Source organism: Notolepis coatsorum (assembly GCF_963971535.1).
Source record: "Notolepis coatsorum genome assembly, chromosome: 3".
NCBI classification, from domain to species: domain Eukaryota; kingdom Metazoa; phylum Chordata; class Actinopteri; order Aulopiformes; family Paralepididae; genus Notolepis; species Notolepis coatsorum.
Window position 1 is genome coordinate 28,660,896 of NC_140167.1, and position 22,461 is coordinate 28,683,356.

The 22,461-nt window shown below is 43.1% G+C and overlaps 1 protein-coding gene across 4 annotated transcripts in view; it reads left to right on the forward strand.

The window, feature by feature from the left end:
- ralgapa2 (Ral GTPase activating protein catalytic subunit alpha 2) overlaps positions 1-22,461 on the forward strand; it is a 249,713-nt gene that overhangs the window by 21,544 nt on the left and 205,708 nt on the right. For all 4 annotated transcript variants that reach the window (XM_084310739.1, XM_084310741.1, XM_084310740.1 and 1 more), the window contains exon 2: positions 18,517-18,627. In XM_084310739.1, coding sequence (XP_084166865.1) covers positions 18,517-18,627 — 111 coding nt within the window. The remainder of the gene's footprint in view (positions 1-18,516; positions 18,628-22,461) is intronic.

The window sequence follows — 22,461 nt, forward strand, 5'->3', positions numbered from 1 at the left end:
CATCTGGTTTGAATGGCAGACATTTAGACACCCTCTCAGGGGGTTAAATACCATTTGACACACTTTTTGAACAGCAAATGTTAGTACTACTTGTCATCACACGCGTTGTGTGCCAAATGGAGTTTGAACAGCGAGCTGCAGGCTGACTAGCCCGGGCGTTTGGTTTTGACTGTGTAAATATGCCATAGGCTCCATTTGACTGGATGACCTTCACCCATTTAGCTAATACGGTGGACAAGCCCCATGCACACACACACACACACACCACTGAGTGGACTCTCCCGCTGCCAACATGACAAACCTAGTTTAGCCAGTTCATTAGATTTGGAAGGCAAGCAGGGCGGTGCACCACTGATTAGCCAGCAACCTCTTAAAAATAATGCACTCCTTCAGACACTGAAATCTTTGTGTAATTTTGTCTGTCGCCGGGCTAACTCGTGTCCAGTAGAATTTCCCCCGAAAGGCACTCTGTTATACAGTGTTATTTGTGTTGGGCCTAACCACAGTTTAATCACTGACACCAGAGGTCACCCTGATGCACAAGCGGGTGGGGGGGCACAATGACCCACAATGACGTATTGCGACCGCTCATGTCAGCCGCTCAGAGGGGAAGAGTCATGGCATTAACATTTGGACCTCCCTGGCATTTGGGTTGGATGACTTTCTTTCCCTACAGTAGCAGTCGGTGGGAATGAGCATCTCTGAGATAGCAGCCCCCAGGACAACATGCTGAGGAGACGCTGTGTTTTCCTTGCCTCTGAATATTTCATTATGCCCCTCAGCTCTGGCTGCAGGTTATTATTTTCCAGCTGGGAGGGAACAGCTGTTCTTCCGCGACAGCCAGCAGGAAACGCATATTCTCCACATCACAATGGAGAACAAGCTCGTCCTAACCAGCCCTGCTGCTGCTCGCTCCTCTTGGCTCCTAAATTGTCTTCTTTTATGATTTCCAGGAAAGAAGAATATAGGCCTATATGACATTAGGTTGTGACTAGGGATGTACGGGTCGGATACGCGACCGATAGCGGGACGAGAAAGAAGCTGGACATTATCCTGCGAACCCCTCTCATCCACTCTATGAGGAGCGAGCTAAGATGAGCACGTTCAGCCATAACCCCCCCCCCTGACCCACCACAAATTGCCTCGGTCAGTCCTTTGTGCCAGTAGCCACCAGGCTCCACAACTGTGGGCTAGGACTGATTCGAGAATTGAGAACTGTTAGAACCGTTTGACTCTTAACTACTGAAGCCTGTGCGGACTCTGGCGCACAAGGACTCGCACATCACTCATTAATTTATATTTATTGATACTCCGCTTAATCTTTTTATTTATACCAGGGTAGACTACGACTCAGTATGGAGTAGATTTAGATTAGTAAGCTATATTTGTACATGGGGTTGACTTAGGACAGAATCTGTATATTATACCAGGGGGGTGTACATACAGGCAGGTCCATATTTGGACATTGACACAATCACCAGACACTGGGTTTCGTCCCTGGGGATGCTCTGCCAGGCCTCTACTGCAACCGTCTTCAGTTCCTGGTTGACTTGGCCATTGCATAACATTCCCATGGTATCTGCAAGGTATTCAAAAAAGTCTTACATTTAATTTGCACAGGTATTAAAGGTTTGGGGGTGCAACCCAGCTGTCGGGAGATATATATAAATAATATTAAATATATGATATAATTTTTTGGTACTCAAGTCGTTGTTTTTTGCGGGGCTACTGGGAGCTTGGTGCGTCTGACGAGGGCTTGTATAAGTTGTATGGAATGTGCAAGAATATATATTTTCCCACAAATGCAGCCGCCAGTTCAGTATCACTCTTAAGTGGTATTAAAAAGTCTTAAATTTAACTGGTTGAAACCTGCAAATACTGTGCATTCCACTTCTTTGCCTTAAAAATCTCTTTGGTTGCTTTCACATTATGCTTCGGGTCATTGTCCATCTGCACTGTGAAGCGCTGTCCAATGAGTTCTGAAGCATTTGGCTGAATATATGAGCAGATGATAATGTCCGAAACACTTCAGAATTCATCCTGCTGCTTTTGTCAGTAGTCGGCATCATCAATAAATACATGGAACCAGTTCCATTGGCAGCCATACATGCTCACGCCATAACACTACCACCATGCTTCACTGATGTGGTGGTATGCTTTGGATCATGAGCAGTTTCTTTCCTTCTCCATATTCTTCTCTTCTGATCATTCTGGTACAAGTTGGTCTTTGTCTCTTCTGTCCATAGGATGTTGTTCCAGAACTGTACAGGCTTTTTTAGATGTTTTTTGGCAAACTCTAATTTGCTCTTCCTGTTTTTGAGGCTCACCAATGGATTACGTCTTGTGGTGAACCCTCTGTATTCATTCTGGTGAAGTCTTCTCTTGATTGTTGACTTTGACACAGATATGCCTACCTCCTGGGCCCTGTTCCTTGTACCTGGCTAACTGAGTTAGCAAGATAATTTTCAGGATAACTTGACATACTGTAAGTCAGACTTTCCCGAAGTTTTCGGTTCCCCGAAGCACGTTTGTCTAAATCACTATGGCAACAGATCAAAAAGTTTGAACCTGCTCCAGCGCAGAATTTACTTCAGTTAGCTGGATAAACTGGCCACACCCTCGCAAAAAAAATGCCAGCTCCCTTCCTCACAGATCCTATTATACCATTCTAAATTATGTTTTTGTGCTTCGTTTTTCTAGACAGGGCTTTTGAAATGTTAAATAATATACCTAAAATGCTGATAATAAATCATATTCAGCCTATGGATTTACTTTGTCCTAAATAATGCACGTCATACTATACGGCGCTCGTGAGTCGCGACACACACTATGTGGTTATTTTAATAACAGAGCATTGTGTCATGTACAAAGGTCTGATGACCATATAGAATATAGCTGGAGCGGGCTGTACATGAAAACCAGCCCGTCCAGTGAGTGCTTTAAGCACAGGTCCCGGCAGGCAAGAAACAATACAAAGCGTTTTTCCAAAGGTAAATATTTATTATACAATAAAAGGGAAGGGAATTAAACTCAACAAATAGACAAACAGGGAAAAAGGTAAGGGGAGAACAAACAAGATAATTATAATAAAGTAGGCACAAGGGTTGGCACAAAGGCCAACACCCTATATAGTTCCACACACAGTGGAATTAGTGGCAAATGGCCTAAAGCCAACAATATATATATACTATAGTTCCAATTAAATGGAATAGTGGCAAATGGCCTAAAGCCAACAATATATATATATGCTCCCTTAACAGGGGTAGTCGGCACAGAGGCCAACAAACGTATATATAGTAATCCCACAATAGGGAATCCAGTGTCACACAACAGTGAAAGATAGGCACAGAGGCCAAATATATATTACCCACACAAAGTGAAAGATTGGCATCAAAGGCCAATACAATATAGTATCCACACACAGTGGAAAACAAAGGCAAGCTCTGGTCACTGGCAACTGACACAGAGAGGCGCCCAGGAGTGTGTCACATGCCAGGCTTTATCCACCCGTCCCTTGAGGCGATTGCCGTCAGCTGCCACTCATTAGGCAATCAGCACTCTCCAGAGGAGGGACGGGCGGCACCTGGCAAAGGGAAAAAGAAAAGGGAATTAGTACAATAGTACCAAGACACACACCACATATAAATAACATAATATTACATATACTAACCTGATGTTCACATGGTGTCACAAATACAGTAATAATGATAATGACCAACCCATGTACGTCACACATTGCAAATGTGAATCCCGCAGGGATATTTTTAATGAATGAAACCTATCGGGGGACGTTTGGCTCTGATTCGTTTCATATTCTCCGCTGTGGATGTATTTGCTTAACGGAGTGCCCGGATTGTGTTTCATTCAAGCATAAATTGAAGCGTCTTTATGCGTGGATTGTGGATGTGAATTACAATGAATGTGAATCTGTGGATTGTTGAATTGTATCACTGTCACTCACACGTTATTGTGATATTGTAACTGAGATTAAAATGTCTGAGGAGATGCGCTGTTTGACAGATTTGATGACGTGGACGTGACTTGAGAAAAGTGAATGAGCAATTGCAAGCCTTTGACGTTTTGATGAATGAATTTGAGAAAATGCATTTTGTTCAAGCACTGTTATCTGATGATGAACAAGAGGGTGATGAACATGACTGGTGTCACTGGTATAAACCAAAGGTTAATCAATTCAGTGCATGTATGGATGATGTCCGAAACAAAGACTTAGCTCACTACTGTACTTCTGATTAAGAAGCAGATTACAGTTTGACCAAGTGAAATTACTGCTGTGTAATTAGAACAGCAATTGACCCCAGGTGTGCCCTCTCCCTCCCGCTTCCCCCAAAGGTTGATGTTCTGCAAAAGATGCTATTGTGTGGGAATCAGATCATTGTTGTGATTGGCACTCACTTCACTTCCACAAACACAGGCTTCTGAAAACAACAGAACTGAGGCGCAATCGGGGGTCAGCAGTTCTTTCAGCTCCAGTCAACAGTGGTAAAAAAATACCAGGTGAATCGGGCCGACCCTGTTTCGCCCCTCTTTCGTGGACTGGAGAGCTGTGCAGAGACAGAGGAAGGGGTGTCCATGTGGAGGGACTCAGGTGTGGTGTTGTATGACTGTGTCATCTCATCTCCCCCTGCATTCTCAGAGCCTGCAGAACAGGTTCTGTCTCTGTCTGTCTGGCTGTAGTAGCGCCACCTGAGAAGACAGAGAAGCCCCATTGAGCAAGGGGTCCCACGGGGTATACAGTAGCCCAAGAGAACCATCAACATGACTAATAGGTCAGGTGACCTGCAGGATTGTGGGTATAACTCTCCCATTGGTCGACTGTCTGTCTTCGTTGGAAGTCTCCTCCCACTTTTTCAAAACAGCACAGAGTTTAGCGGCAACATAAATTTAAACAACTCAGAACATCTGTGTCCAATGTTGTCGGAACCTGTATGTTGTCTGTAGTGTGGTGTTGGTGTCGGCATTTGCCATAGAAAAGCCCATATTGGTCGACCACTACTTTGCGTCCGTCCGTCTGTCTCGCTCTCTTTCTTTCTTTCTCCTGAGATTCTCCTTTGCCGTCTCAACAATCCTCATCTTCTCCTCCTTGCACTTGTCTCTCCCCCCCTCCCTATGGCCTTTGCCTCCGCCTGTCATGCTCCAGGAGCTGCTGGGAGGGGTTTGAGAAGATGGAGAGAAGCAAGACTGAAGGCTGGAGAGAGCAGGGTGACAGGCTGTGATGGCTCTCTGACATGCAGCATGTCCAACACACAAACAAACATACACACACACACACCACCCTTTAAAAGTGTAAAGTTACACAAAATAGCAATTTGACAGGCATATGGTCATTTCATACCCCATCTGTTGATAATTTTGTGACTGATCTGATGCTCTTGAAATGGAAGAGGCTTCATTGTGTTCCAGTGGCAACAGGAAATGCATTTAATCGAATTATACAGTAGTAGAGGTGGGCCAAAACAAGTATTCTTTGTTGTGATGATTTTGATGTTGTCGCATTGCCTCTCGAATCGATATTTAACCTCAATAGATTCCCACAGCAAAGTAGGCAGTAATCAGGCATATACAATGGTGATATAGGAAACAGGGTTGACTAATTATTTTCAGGTTGATTGGTTCATTTAAATCCTTCCTTTTTGTCCACTTCATATATTGTGTTTTGCTTTTTATTTTTATTTGATTGTTTACTTTATTTATTAAATTATTCTGTAACACTTTATAATAACACTCAGTTAAAAGACATTTATAAGGTATTTGTAGATAATGAACTAATCATGAACAAACTATTTATATACATTTGTAAATTATTATTAAATAATTTATAACTATATTTGAACATTTACAAAATAGTTATACATTATTTATAACTCATTATCAACATTGTTTGTACTTGATTTGTTCATCATTAAATAATGTTATTTAATGTGTAGTAAGTAACACATTTGTAGATGCTGGAAAAATGGATATGAAAAAACGACTATACCTCCATTTATTTGTTTATGTTCAACAAATCATTTGTAAAACATTCTTAAAAGATCTATAAATCATTTGCAGATGTTATTGTGTGCCCTAATCTAAAGTGAAGACTATTCATCATTAACCGTTTCCCGGCCAACCACGGAGATGTCCGTGTTTCGGATCCAACGGTTGAGGTTGTTTTGGCTTTTATTCCATTGTAATATCCTACTCGATGTCACGAGCAGCACTGCAGAAGTACCCTACTCTTTGAATTCGAAAAAGTGCATTACCGGCCAGATCCTCTTAAGGGCGCTATCGTTTTTTCTGGATCTCCAATGTAGTTTTCTGCTAACCTGAAGCTATGCCTGTAGCCTGTTACACGGAATACGTTTTGGGACGCGGATTTCAGTGTGCAGTAAAGGAATATATGATCAGCCAATGGACATATCGATCTACCAGATGGCGATCGATAACTGGGAAATCCTTTAGGGGATCCAACCGGCCCACGGTAAGATCTTTTTCACGTAAATTACATGCTGATCAGGCCTTGTTATGATAGCCATCCACCTGATCAGCAAATGTGGCTACTAAGGCTAACGCGGTTATTGGTAATCAATAATCAGAAACGACGCCCCCCCCCCCCCCCCCTTTTCATGCATTCATGGTGGACCATCATATCGATCATATGCAGTTTGGTTTTTAACTCTAGCTTCTGTATAGCCGAAATACCATTGGATTTAACGTTACTAGCTTAGCGCCCTGTATCTCGCCTTCCAGGAAATATACTAGTCAAAATCCCATATAACACTTATATTCAAGATGCTATCAAATGAGAACGTATTGATGAAAAAAATATTTCTTTAAGCCATTTTGAAGGGACGGTTTATGGTCTCAATTGACAATGAGAATGGACAGATAGCAATACTATAAAGTATAGATTTAGCTCTACAAACAGCCTCACGAACTATGCAAGTCTGTTTAAAAATGCTGGCCGTTTAGTGATTAGACGGATCCAAATGGCCCCGAATGTGTTAACAAATGTCTAATAGTTTATTATTTGTGGACACTTATGAATACACACGAAGCAATTACCAGACTTGTCTTTTCATGTTTAACAAATTATTTGTTAAGACATTCAAAAAACATCTATAAATCATTTGCAGATGCTATTGCGTGCCTTAATCTAAAGTGAAGACTATTCATAATGTCTAATACAGTTAATTATTTGTTGACTTTTTCATCACGTACGTTACAAATGTTGACCTTTCGGATCCACCCTTCTTTGTGACATCAAACAGTGACAGAATTAGGACTATAGATAAATGCAATTTTATTAACATATAAAATACATGTGCACACATAACATATAGTGTAAATTGGGGGACACTAGGACCCAGGAGTTCCCTGGCCAGGTATTGACAGAGTATGTAGAGGGAGTCTCACGTGAGTGAGACTTGACTTCACGTTTGTTCCCGTCTGTTTGAATGGAAGCTACATACACGTTATACATTAGCAGAGCCAAGGAAGTCGTGCTGCCCCACGCTTTTAAGGTATGAGCAGGCTAAACACCTTTTTCGTTGGTAAATCTATTCCATCATTTCCGACCTACAACTCCTATATTTTGTGTAGACGTACTTGATGTAATGGGCACTAACGTTACATTTGAATTATGTGTTTGTTCCTAATGTGTGCTCAGTATATTGCGGTATGTGATGATGACATGAGGGTAATAATTATTTGTATTTTCAGGCTGTATCGGCGCCTATACAGCCTGAAAATACAAATAATTATTACCCTCATGTAGCATACACGTCGGTCCACATACTACATACATATACTGAGCGCACATTAGCCAGCCAGCAACTGCGTTCACAGGAATGAGGAAAGGTCCAACCACATCAAGTAGGTCTACACAAAATATAGGACTATTGGGCGCCCGGGTAGCGCAGCGGACTAAGCGTCTGTCTACCACCACAGAGCCAGTGGGATCGAATCCGGCTGTGGTGCCTCCGGCTTGGCCGACCGTCCATACTAACACAATTGGCAGTGTTAGCGGGTGGGAAGCCGGCGTGGGTGGTTCCTGGTCGTTGTAAACAGCGACTCCTACAGTTCGGTCGGGGCGCCTGCACAGCAAGGGAAGGATCTGGGAGAGGTAGTGTGACCTTCCACACGTTACACTCTCCCAGTGAGAGTCCGCGCTGCCAGGTGAAAAGAAGCGGTGGGCTGGCTACACATGTGTCGGAGGAAGCATGTAATAGTCTCCGCCCTCCCAGACCGACGGTAGGGGGTAGAGTGCGCAACGACCAGGAAGGGCATTGGGAATTGGCATAACGACTAACATTGGGATGGGAGAAAAACGGAAAAAGAAGGGGGGGAAAGATTATTTAAAAAAAATATATATAGGACTATTAAGTTGTAGGTCGGAAATGATGGAATAGATTTACCAATAAAAAAGGTGTTTAGCCTGCTCATACCTTAACTCATTGGGCGCCAATAACGAGTATACTCGGGTTTCGCCGCCAACGCTTGAACGTTTTTGGATCCTTTGATCTTTTTCCTTTGATCCCCGTTCTAAACACTCAGCCGGAGCTCCCTGGCACATCTGCCTACATTGGAATTGCAATGACGATCGAATCTCGCCAGGTGGCAGTATCACCTACCTTATGAACATTCATGGGCCAGCTTAGTACCAGCCCCACAGCCCCCAAACAACTAGGTACTCGTTGTGAGCAGCAGTGAGCAGGACACGTTCGACAATCGCGATCGCCTAGAGCGAACTATTGGATATTATGAAAAAGACAAAATGGATTATATGGATGATGATTATGGACGATACGTTTCCACCAGACTATGTTGGACTAAGCACTACTGGTAAAACGTAAAACAAACAGACCGTTGAGGAAACCTATTCATAGTCTGGCCCGAGCACACAATAGTAACCTGCAATGCAATGGCGAGCGAACTATTGGATATTGTGAAGAAGAAGACAAAACGGATTATAAGGATCATGAGGTGCGTTTCCACCAGACTATGATTTTGGACTATGTCTGACTCAGCACTACTGGTAAAACTTAAAAAAAAAACTATAATCAAACCGACTGATGAGGAAACCTTAGGCTTCGTCTATAGTCTGGCCCGAGCAGATGAAGAAGACGGATGTAACGTTGTATGTATGATCCTGTTCTGATTCAAGACACTTTTGGACTCGGAAGTGAGAAATGGAGTACCTGTACTTACCTGTACTTTACCGAAAACTCCATCAAAACATGCGTTTGTATGCAGGCAGGCAGTGTCAGATAAACGACCCCCCCCCCCCCCCCCCGGCTTTGTGAAGAAACAAGGTCATGTGTTTACCTTTGACCTGGCAATAATATGGGTGTCAAGCGAGCAGCCGCGATATTTGCGCATACGCTGCACAAAACACACTTTATCTCACGATCTAGGAAACCAGCCTGGATTTTTGTGAAACGGGGCAATGTTTAGCTTGGAATTGTGAACAAACGAAGGTATGTAGAAACAAACTCTTTTTTACATGTTGGACTAGAAATAGTGTCTGTCAAATGAGCCATACTATTGTCTCCATATCTATATTATAGAATATACAATATCTCCGCAAAGATCGTGAAATATCGTGAAAATGGTCAAGGAAAGCTTGTGGCGCTTAAAGAGTTAATGATGAACAAATCAAGTACAAACAATGTTGATAATGAGCTATAAATAATGTAGAACTAATTTGTAAATGTTATACAAATATAGTTATAAATGATTTAATAATAATCTATCAATGTATATAAATGGTTTGTTCATGATTAGTTCATTTCTCTACAAATATATAAAGGTCTTATAACTGAGTGTTAATATAAAGTGTTACCAATTATGGTTTGTTGTGGTGAGGTTTTAACATGAGCCCTGACAGGTTTCTGCAAATCCAATTTATAAATAAAATCAAACCAGGTATTTGTACATAAATTCAACATAACAAGCTAGTCAAATCTAATTGTTCGCTTATAGCTGCTAGCACTAGCCAATAGCCATCACACGCCAGTCCACTGGCACTCCACAACAATTAGCCTAGGCCTATCCAAAGGCTTCAATATCAACTAAAAGACACTGAAGCATCAGGGAAAGGGAGTCTGAATGCTTTGTCTCTGGAAGTAGGTTATAAATTTAACATGGTCCAGTGTTAAAATAAGTAGATTAAATAAAGCAATAAGCAATTCCTGGAGAATTGCAATAGTACACATCGAATCGGCACCCAAGTATTGTGATACTGTGATAGTATCAAATCGCGAGATAAGCACATGGTCCCAGCCCTAGATTATAGATCGTAGTCCCAGGCCTTTCTTTACAGATTTGATTATTATATTCAGTATAGTCGGTTGGTGATTTTCCAAGCCAAGCTAGGTATTCCCTTCAGGACAATAAAAGGCAGTTGGTTCTATTGCAGGAATAAGGGAGGAAGTGGCTGAAGCCTTTCACTAACGCACATTTAGCACGAGTCTGCCGTATACACATGCTCTATGGCTTTTATTGAGACACACACACACACGCACACATTTTGACCCCAGAGCCCTACAGATTCCCTCTTTCCCTGCAGGATGTCCTCTCCTCTCCTCCCTCTCTCTCTCTCGCTCTCTCTCTCATGCTGATGAGTCAACATGTTTTCCTGAGCTAGCAGGCGGGCCAGCAGGCAGGAAGCCCTCTCAACACAATAAGCAGTGCTGAAAAGTGGAGCATGTGAGGGGCTCAGATAAGAGTCTTGCCGGTCCCCTGGCCTTGCCCCAGGTCCTCAACACCGCTTCTATGTCTAGTCTGTGGGCCTAAACGGTGGGAAATAGCAATTTTCTGCTGAAACCAGATTCCTCGCAGGGACATGAGCATAACGCAACACCTCTGGTGTTTTGTCCTAGCTTTAGACTTGAACCTGTTCCCAAAGGATCCGTGCAAGAAGAGCCTTCTCGTATTGTAAGATTTGAAAGAGATTGTGTTACTTGAAAACGGAGTGAAAACGAGGAAATGGTACCTAGCTATGTAACTGTTTGGGAAGGAGTCACGTCTAAACTCAAACATAACATTATGATTAGAATTATGATTTGGTCCAGAATTATGATTTGCCTACATGTAACGTGTGTGTTGTTTTGTGAATATTTGTATTTTTGCGAAAACTTTATATAATTATTTGAAACAACAACTGCAGGCCACTCCCAGTCATCGTCGGGTATTCCAAACCCCGGGCATAGAGGCTTCAGTGTTTACATTGTAGCCTGTACTCTCTATGTGTGTGTGTGTGTGTGTGTGTGTGCGTGTGCCAGAGTGTTGGTGCTCAAGTGTAACAGAGCAGAAGTGGGAATTGAACAGATGTGATTAGCCCAGTGGTTGCCTGTATCCTCACCAGTGCAAGACAGCATTGCATGATGCTATCAAGAGGTGTGAGAGCAAGGAGGATTTAATGAAGTGTTACCTCCGCTGGGAGATGGAGATCCAGCAAGAGGATAAGAGTGGTGTGAGGAGGGAGGGAGGGAGAGAGCGAGGGAGTGAGAGAGAGAGAGATGGAGGGAGTGAGTGAGGGAGATTTAGTGGCCGGCTTGGTTATATTGGGCTTTTCATTCATTCTGACTTCAATCAAAGATAATTGTCTCTAATATAGGCAATTTCCGTGACTCAACGTTTGTCAACGTGTGCTTGTCTGGTAACTACAGTAATATGGCAATGTTCCCAATTCATATGTGTCCCTAAAATCCAGCGTAATACGAGGATTTTGTGCCTGAGACTTGGAAAGTTTGTCTGAAGGAGACTTAGTGTATCTTTGATGCTTAGCCTTTGCTGTTTTGTTTAGCAGTGTAATAAAGCAGTATTATGCTCATAGAAATGTAATCCTATCTGTTGAATAGGCTTATCTTCTATACATAAACACCTTTCATGGATTGGGAGTAGGCCTGCCAATCAATTAAAATGAGGGATGTGCATAATGGTTATTTTGGGGGCCACATTAACCGGTTGAACCGTAAAGTATTATTATATATATTTTTTTATTCCAAGTGGTCTGCCATGATAGCTAACTGTCCAGGGGTGCCACATGCCGCACATTTCACATTATAATTCTCTCTCTCAACACAACAATACTAATCCATTTAACGTTACCAGACAACATCCACCGCGATACATAGGCTACACACAGCAACCATCCATGAGTTAACACTGCTGCTCATCACCACACAACAATGCTTGCTAGTGCATAATTTCAGCTAACAAAAATACAGCGCGCCTGCATGACAACTGTAATTTACTGACCATTAGTAGCGACACATTCAGACAGTAAAACTTTCAGTTTCGCTCCATTCCTCCCAACTCCTCTCTCTCTCTTCAGTGTGTGAGTGAGGTTGGTGCTAGAGTGAGAAGGCTTTGTCTCTCTAAGTGAGATCAAGTGAATGAACCGAGCTTCTTGTTCTTTTCATTTAGCCTCAGCTGTTTCTTGGCACTGGCAGCAAGCAGGAAATGGTCTAGACCTTGCTCATTCGCTTATTACTATCTTATCCAATTTGTACACATTCACCCAATAAAATGTATACTAAATTATAGAAAACAAACGGCAAATTAACTATTAAGAATATCCAGTTAATTTAAAACATACATTATTTATTTAAATAAATAATTTAACCGGATATCCTTGCACATCCCTAATTCAAATATTGTCCATAGTGATTAAGCGCTCATGATTTATCTGTTCAAAATGTACCTTAAAGCAGCTACAAGGAGAACTTTAAACACAATATATCATTGTCATATTGGTTGCGATACCTTCGTATAAAGTAAACAAATGAGATCATTGCTCAAACAATTGTTAGCCTAATTATCATGATAAGACCACATTTCCCCCCTGTCGCTTCCTGTTTTGCAGTGGTCAGAGGTCATAGGTAACTACAGTATGACAACTCTGCTATTCATCTTTCATCTGTCATCATGCTACATCAGAGCGTTTGTAATATTTACAACAGTAATGTTCGCACGATAACTGGCTAGAGTTGCTAACGAGCTGAAAATAAGTCATAGTTAGCCCATTTCCATCAGCAAGAAGCCACTTTCTTGTCAAGGATGGATTATGTGTCACAGGCAGCCCCAAGGAAAGTCTACAAGAAGCCAAGGCTGACGTTACCAGGTACTAGATGTACTCCAGTGGTAACCCAATGTGACAGTAACTGCAAATAACTTGTCGACAGACCCATCTGTAGCTGAACTTGCCATTCAAAATACCTTTTCTCATTGCTGCTTGCAATTGCCATCTGACTTAATGTTAATACTAACTGATTCCTAAACTACAGTCATCACAGCACGTATTAGTGGTGCTAAAACAAATTTGCCTACCCTAATTGGTAGGTACGTAATGAAGCAGGTGTTCTGCTTCAAAGCATGGCGCCCGTTTTACATTTCAGTGTTCAGTTCCGTTTCATTTTCCATTATTTTACCCTGCTCAGCTCCCATCGGCGTTGACACGGTTAGCCTACATCTTTCCTGCTAAGGGAATATCATCTCTCTAGCGTGGACCACAAGGGGTTTTGGGGGATTCTGAGGCAGGCTACTAAGCCTATGCTGTGTTATTAAATGTTAAGATATACCAGCGTTTCTATTTACCGTTGAACGGTAGCTGCATGTGAGACTGTAATCTGAGTGTGGTACAGATGCTTGCCTTCTGTTGACCAGAGCCCTCGTATCGCTCCTTATTTAATATTCCACTTGAGCCGCCGCTCAAATCAGATAAGCTCGGGAACAAAAGGCAGGCTTGTGCCTCCAGCGCCGAGCCACTGTGTCTCTGGAGGAGCCATTATAATTTGAGCTATATTGTAAAACACATCCGTTTAAAAAAAAAAAAAAAAAACTAAAAAGTTCAGATATGATTCTGTGATAAGTCTTTATTATTAGTGCTTTATCTCCAGGCTAAGATAAGTCATCGGAGTCTTGGTCTTACTCTGACTACATAATGCCAGCGCTCCCCCTCGAGCCGGGCTGCTTTTGATAAGTCTTCAGTGAGCCGAACACGGCGGGCGATTTTAGCTTTTTGATACTTGTCCAATCGGTGGTAGTGAACGTATTGTAGCGATCAGTCATGCAGTAATGTCAGGAAGAATGGGGAGAGGTTGTATTCGTATATGGTGGTTTAATTCCAGCTCAATATGGGTTTTACAGGTTAATACTTCCCTTGTAATGCACAACACAGCTACCTGCTAAAATGAAATGGAACTGAACACTGAAATGTAGAACGGGCGCCATGCTTTGAAGCAGAACGCCTGCTAAGCGATTGTCGTTGAGCAACAGACGATCACATTGCCAGGCGATGTCGCTCGCCCGCCGTCTGCGGTCGGCTTTCCAGTTTGCCATGTGGCACAGGGAGATCCCCAACAGAAGGTGGGCATTAATTGCTCAGTTTCTGTGCCAGGACTCTTCCTGTTTTGTATGCGGTTATTAAGCCCAGGCCAATCTCATTACCGAGGTTGTATTATGACCCGGGAAAGGATTCATTCCTCAACAGCGGAGAAAGAGATGTCATCTGTTTGAGAGTCTGTGTCTTTGTGAGCTTATGAGTGTGGCCTACTTCCCTTCTATCTCCTGCAGTCGGGTTGGAGCATCCCCATACCCTCAACCTGGCCTCCCTCCTGGGAGCACCCCCCATACCCTCAACCTGGCCAGCCCCCCCTCTCCATTTCTATAACAACACAGCACATAATCCCCCTAACTTGCACAAACTACTGTCAGACTGGGACATTTAGGAAATAAAAACCCATAAACGGCATCTCCAAAATCCTCTGAGGGAATGTGCTTCTGGCACAGTGACTGTGTTTACACGCACACCAATATATCCCATCGATATTATGGATATTTGGGTGTTCCATTGTGCATATAAACAATAGGGGTGGGGGGGATCGATACAGCATAGTATTGGGTGGCGTATCAGGGGCGACAGTGGCTCAGGAGGTAGAGCAGTCATCTGGTAATCCAGAGGTTCCTGGTCCGATTCCCGCTCCTCCCGGGCAGCTTGTCGATGTGTCCTTGAGCAAGACACTTAACCTCTAACTGCTCTCGATGAGCAGGTTGGCACCTTGCATGGTTGCCTCTGCCGTCCGTCAGTGTGTGAATGTGAGTGAATGGGTGAATGTGAGGAACAAATAGTAAAAGCGCTATATAAATGCAGCCATTTACCATTTACTATAATAATACTAAAAAAAACTTGTGAGAAGTGAGGTGACCAGACTGAAAAGGTTAATCTTATTAGAAAAAAAACATACGTTCACTAGGTTTTCCGTTGGGGACAAAATTAGCAGTTGAAAAAAAGTAAAAAAAATCGCAATATATCGTGATATTACGTAGTATTGTTACTCTAGCATTGTGATAATATTGTATCGTGGGGCCTCTAGTGATTCCCACCCCTAGTAAACAATATATCATATCCCATTTACAATATCTGGGATAAGCTAAATGTGGATAGCATACCTGGGTTAAGCTGATATTAGCCGGGATACAGAGTATCTTGTTGAGCCTAACTGTGTATTTGCAGTCTGTGTAAGTTCCGTTTCCATGGTAACACTCACAATGTTCCCTTTACAGGTGTATACAGGAATATTGCTGATTAGTACAAGGAAATGCATGTAAACAATCCCTCTGCCTAGTATCTAAAGTCTAATTTATACTCACCGGTGTCACCGGTCCCAGAGGAGCCTTTGTGCATCTCTCATAAACTGCAGCCGCGTGTGCTGCTGCAAGCGCTGTGATTGGCCCACTTGCCTTGAGCTGCACATTTACCTTGCTCTCGCTGCGTGGAGCTATAGCTGCTCATACCATTGTCATAGATAAAGAACCTATGTGGAAGTCTATTTCAGCTGGAAGTTCTTAAAGGGACAGTTTTGTTTTACCTGAATCAGCATAATACTTATCTGCGTTCTGTGTCTCAAGTGCTTGATGATCCCCCCCCCCCCCCCCCCCCCCTTCTTCCCCAATAAACTCTAGTTCGAGGAAAGTTGAAGAAATAGCTGAGGAAATTGCATCTGCAGTTCACTAGAGGTCTGCAGTTCACTAGAGGTCAGACTGGTGACGTCCTCCGATGGACAACAGAATAATGGGTTTTCAGGTAAAAAATTGTCAAAATGCCCCTTTTAACCGATTCGCGGCCAACCACTATATACGTGATTGGGCGCCATCCTTTGAAGGCCAACCACGTATATATACGTGGTAAACTCTGTTTTGCTTTTATTCCATTTTAACATCCTACTCAATGTCACAGAGCTGTATTTTGGCTGAAAACGCCATATCGGGACTCCGAAAGTACAGTATCGGCCAGATCCTGGTATTGGCGCTGTCTCGAGAATGCAGTTTCCCCTGTTGCAGATCTAGTGTAACAATTTTTTCGGTCCGGGTTAGCTTTTCTGTTAGCCTGAAGCGAGGGCTTTACCCCATCGCCTGGAATACTTTTTGCGATGCCGAATTCAGTATGCAGTAAAGGAATATAGCATCAGCCAATGGACATATCGATCTACCAGATGGCGATCAAATAACTGGGAAATTCTTTTTGGAATCCAACCGGCCACAGGTAAGAGCGATTTGACGTCAATGTCAGTCTGATCGGGCCTTGTTCTCATAGCCATCCACCCGGTCAGCATATGATGTTACAATAACGAATGCCGTTATTGGTAATCAATAATCAGAAACGACTTCCCCCGCCCCCCCCCCCCCCCCCTTTCATGCATTCATGGTGGAACATGATACCGATCATATGCATTTTGATTTTTAACTCTAGCTTGTGTAGGGCCGAAACGTCAATCGATTTAACGTTATTATTAGCTTAGCGCCCTATAACTAGCTTTGCAGACATTACCCCAGACCATTACGGTATATAGTTCATATTCACAACCCTATAAAACGGGAACTTATTGATGAAATAATTATTTCTTTATGGCATATTGAAGGGAAGGTTTATACTGTCAATTGACAATGACAATGGACACATAGCAATAATATAAAATATAGATTTAGCTCTACAAACAACCTCATGCACAGTGAAAACTTGTAATGAAAAGCTGGCCTCATAGAGTGGGATTAGACGAATGTCTAATGTGTTAAGCGCGATAGAGACAAGGCTAAGAGAATAGTAAAAGACTCTAGCCACCCAAACAACTGCCTCTTTGCACTGCTGCGGTCAGGCAGGCGCTACCGGAGTCTCATGGCCAGCACAGAGAGACTCAAAAGGAGCTTCTATCCCCAGGCCATCAGGCTGCTCACTGTGGACTCAATGTAGCATTAATTCATCCATTCTAACATTCATTGCACACAACATCCACATGCATTGCACACACTCACTTTAAACACTGTATTTGATCTATTATTCTTACACATTTGCACTACCTCTTCTACCTAACTTTTAGCATTTTTGTACATTTTAGTTTTGTATAGTGTTTTTCTCCTTTATTCTTTACTGTATGAAGCACAATCTCAGGAGGGTCATACAGAACCAAGCATTTCACTAGAATGTACGTACCTTATATGTGACAAATAAAACAACTTGATATGAGATCATATCAGGAACACTGTGTGCATCTAAACGTAGTTGATGAAGAGGACGGCCGGGACATCACGTGATTGTCTTCACTGAACAAAGTGGGGGGGGGGGGGGGGGGGGGGGAGTTGAAATGGAATTAATTCCATCTTCTTTGTGATCGGAGGGGTGTTAGTATGGAATAGACGTTTGGAGACGACGTTATGCAGGATGTCCTAGATACAAGAGTCGCACACAGTTTCTATGCAGCACATTGTAAGAAGCCAAGTCCCTTAATTGACAACTATGAAGAATCACACTGAAGTAAAAGATGACTCTGTGTGACATGTGCATGTGTGTGTGTGTGTGTGTGTGTGTGTGTGTGTGTGTGTGTGTGTGTGTGTGTGTGTGTGTGTGTGTGTGTGTGTGTGTGTGTGTGTGTGTGTGTGTGTGTGTGTGTGTGTGTGTGTGTGTGTGTGTGTGTGTGTGTGTGTGTGTGTGTGTGTGTGTGTGTGTGTGTGTGTGTGTGTGTGTGTGTGTGTGTGTGTGTGCGCGCATTTCCTGTGGGTTCATTTTGACAGGAAGATAAATCAACACTATGAGCTGTTCTACTTTCATGTAGACGTCCTCTTCTCCCTCCTCTCATTTAATAGCTCTACAGACCCCATTCATCCCATGCTTCTATTTATAGAACCCTTTCTTTCTCTCCTATCCTTGATGTGGGTCATATTTTCACACTTTGTAGTAAAGCTATTGTTGATAACAACATCATGGCTAGTAGCTAAAGCCGAGATGGATTTAATTTGCGTGACTTGAGCGTGAGTTCCGATTCTCGCCGCACGCCATGTCTCTAGAAAGCGCATTATTTTATTATTATTATCAATAATTCTACACGAGGCAATTCCGCGCTTCTTCAGGTTCCCCCATCGCTCGGTTAATATATTCTTCCCCATCGCTGTGTGAACTGTTTGTCGCGTTTCGCTCTCTCTGTGCGTTTCTGACGGTGTCCTCTTTGTCCTTCACAGATATCATCGAGAGGAGTGAACTGAAGACGTTCTTCGAGAGCAACTGCTCTCAGATTTATTTTATCTTCTATGAAAATTTCATCACACTGGAAAGTAACCTAAAGCAGAAAGGTGAGGAGGGATGAGTGCGTTCCAGTTGCCCGCGGCGATCCCCGCCACGGTGTCTTAATTAGCTTGGTTATGTGCGTTCCTAGCTCCACTGCAGGGGGCTGTCGTTTTCAACCCCCCTCCCCAGCTGCTCCAGGCCAATTAGATGAACATGCATTAGGATTTCAGCAGCACATCCAGGGAAACCATGTGAGCTTCCAATCAAGGGAAGAGTGTGATTTGGAACTGGGAGAGGGAGAAGAAAGAGAATTCAAATAATCACTCACTCATTCCTCAAGACCAAACTCACATCCCAGACAGACTACTCTCCTTCTCTTCTTCTTCCTCCTCCTCCGCATGTGTGGAACTTGATTTAGAACCAGATGCACCACTTTGGAGAACAAGGCGAGAGGAGTTTGCTTTGCCTCACACTACCTCGTAACCCCCGCAGGAACCCTACCTGCTGAGAGTGTGTTTAGTAACGCATGGTACCCAGTGGCGTTGCGCAATATGTCGGCGCTCCCCCGCAGGTCGGACCATGGGGCCCCGCCCCCTCCCCTAAATCAATAATATAGTGACATGGGATAGACATCACGGCCACTTTTTTAAATGTTTATTTTTTCAGGCATCGTATAGGTCAGTAGGAACTTTCTGTATAAAGATTCCTCTGATTTAAACAGTATAGGGTCAGTAGGAACTTTCTTTATAAAGATACATCTGATTCAAACAGTAGGGTCAGTAGGAACTTTCTGTATAATATACATCTGATTTAAACAGTAAGGTCAGTAGGAACTGTATAATAATATACATCTGATTTAAACATCATTGACAAATACAAACAAGTGGCTGTGTATTTTTTGTAACATGAAGGTATATTGTAGAACGTTATAGCCTATCATTGGAGTTCACACAACGGAACAGTTCGGAACAATATAACATTCTGTATAAAAGAAAAGTAGCCTACAAACAAACAAAACACATCCTATAGGCTACATAGAGGATGCAATCAGGACCTGCTTTGTAGGCCTATTATTTAATACGAGCGCGTCTCCTGGCATTCTTCGGCGCAAAGTCCTGTATAACAGTCTTTAAATCTATACTGCGCGCACGTCGGCTCTCAATACTAAGGACTGCTAACCCAGACAGTCTCTCTTGTGACATGTGCTACTCAAATAGGTCTTTATTCATTTAAGTTTTGAGAAAGATCTCTCAGCACTGGCAACACTAAACAGTCACGGGTATAGTTAAAAACATTTTCAGTGCTGAGGCAACAGTGGCGTCGTTTCAGTATAAGGCAAGGTGTGGCGTGGAGGGGGGGGGGGGGGGGTGAAGGGCGGGTTTCCCCCCCTTGGTGGATATTTTTTTGTCAAATCAGTTGTGCAATTGTCACTTTTGGTGAGTTGTTTCTATACAATTCACTTATATGACATTTAGGTATGACACAGGACTACACAAGCATTTATAGTATAGAAATGTGTCAACAGATTAAAGCAGGGAACCACAATATTTTACATACGAATTATGCAGAATGTAATATTATAACTATCTATTACTTTTCTTGCAATTGAGCCAATTTTCCTTAGGTACGGTTTTGAGTTGTGTGTTCAACAGAATGTAGTATCAAAAACACATTCACAAAAAGTATGGGTTACTGAATGCTGAACTGCACTGTTATAATCACTAAGCCATTGTAAGACCTTACCTGTGTCCCTTGTATCACTTGTCTCTGCTGCCCTTTGATTAAAAAACGTCCCTATGTCCATTTTCCTTTTTTTTGGGCATATTTCAGTTAGTCACAGTAAAAGTCACCTAGTAAAAGTGAGACAATTGACAATATCAAAACATGCTAGGGCTGTACCGAATAGTTCGAAGCTTCGTTCATAATGTTGACATTCGAATTCTAAATCAACATAAAAAATTGTAAAAAAATATATATATATATATATTAAAAAATGTATTTGCCAAGGTATGGCGAGTGCCATACCTTGCCATACCAGAACGACGCCCCTGTGTGGCAACATCGGGGATACTTGGCAAAATGGACTGATTTTCAATGAGCAGGGTTTGTGCAAGGTATTTGATTGTTCCACGCTCAATTTTCTTTATAGTAGGCCTAAGAGCACCACGGAGGAACAGGATCTGGAAAGGAAACTCGGCTGACGGGTCGTCTTTATACTGGCCTGATAAAGCACTTGCGGACTGTCAGACAGATCCTTGTCTGTTGCTCGCAAATGTTCGCGGGGGAAGCAGAAAAGAACATCGCTGTGCAACTTCGCTCATTCCAATAAATCAATTTTTTGAGTTGGGCAACGACAATATCGATATTTGCGCCCCTGGGTCTTGGAGCCGCTGGTCCTCACAAAGCTCTGAAAAGTGCCTCTTTGTGCGCCTTGCGCATCTGTCTTAGAAGAGACTGTGTACACCCCATGATGATGCCAGGTCTTGCGCGTGCGCTTTTAATCCATCAAACTCTCCTCGGAGTTGGGAAAGTGTATCAGTTGCGTTACCAAGCATTGCTGTCGCCTGTAAGAGGTCCACGTCTTTGTATAATGATACACTGTTGTACTGTCTACAGCGTACACATGACGGGGACGGGGTGCCTATAGCAACATAGCAGGGAGGGGGGCCCCGCCCTGTTCCCGCGTTACGAAATCTTAAGAGGACAGCCTACAGTAACTCACAGTAGCCCTACCTGATGGGAGCGTGTTTAGTAACGTAACTCACAGGAGCCCTACCTGATGGGAGCGTGTTTAGTAACGTAACTCACAGGAGCCCTACCTGATGGGAGCGTGTTTAGTAACGTAACTCACAGGAGCCCTACCTGCTGGGAGCGTGTTTAGTAACGTAACTCACAGGAGCCCTACCTGCTGGGAGCGTGTTTAGTAACGTAACTCACAGGAGCCCTACCTGATGGGAGCGTGTTTAGTAACGTAACTCACAGGAGCCCTACCTGATGGGAGCGTGTTTAGTAACGTAACTCACAGGAGCCCTACCTGCTGGGAGCGTGTTTAGTAACGTAACTCACAGGAGCCCTACCTGCTGGGAGCGTGTTTAGTAACGTAACTCACAGGAGCCCTACCTGCTGGGAGCGTGTTTAGTAACGTAACTCACAGGAGCCCTACCTGCTGGGAGCGTGTTTAGTAACGTAACTCACAGGAGCCCTACCTGCTGGGAGCGTGTTTAGTAACGTAACTCACAGGAGCCCTACCTGCTGGGAGCGTGTTTAGTAACGTAACTCACAGGAGCCCTACCTGCTGGGAGCGTGTTTAGTAACGTAACTCACAGGAGCCCTACCTGCTGGGAGCGTGTTTAGTAACGTAACGTCACAGTGACCAATTGCAGCCACTCTTATTGTCTGGGACCAAATACGGCCACGCCCCACTCCCAGCAAAAAGTGGGAATCTCTAGAATGGGTTTGGGCGGCGCTGTATACGGAAGTAGCTCTCAAGGTGACGATTAGACAACACTTTTTTGTTGTCAGTAGATGGCAGCATTGGTTTAAAATTAAAGGCTGAAAATGTTGAGAACTACAACACTGCATTTCCCAAGAGCGTTAGCACAGGTCGCAGGTCACTGGGATGGGTCTATATTCTCCGACGTGATCTGAACAGCGTTAAACTATTACTGCGACCTCGGTATAGCGACCGAGAATGGCCAACTAATTATCTTAACAAAAGTGCGCTGGTAGTGTTACATATGTTGTCTAAAGGGGGACATATGGTACAATTTAAGATTCTAATGATAATCGGCATATAAAGGACAAGATAAAGCATCGTTAATTTGTAAGAAACCTCAATGAAAATGGCGCAGGGTGCTATTGTTATGAAAATGTGATAGAATCCTATAAAAATGTGGACG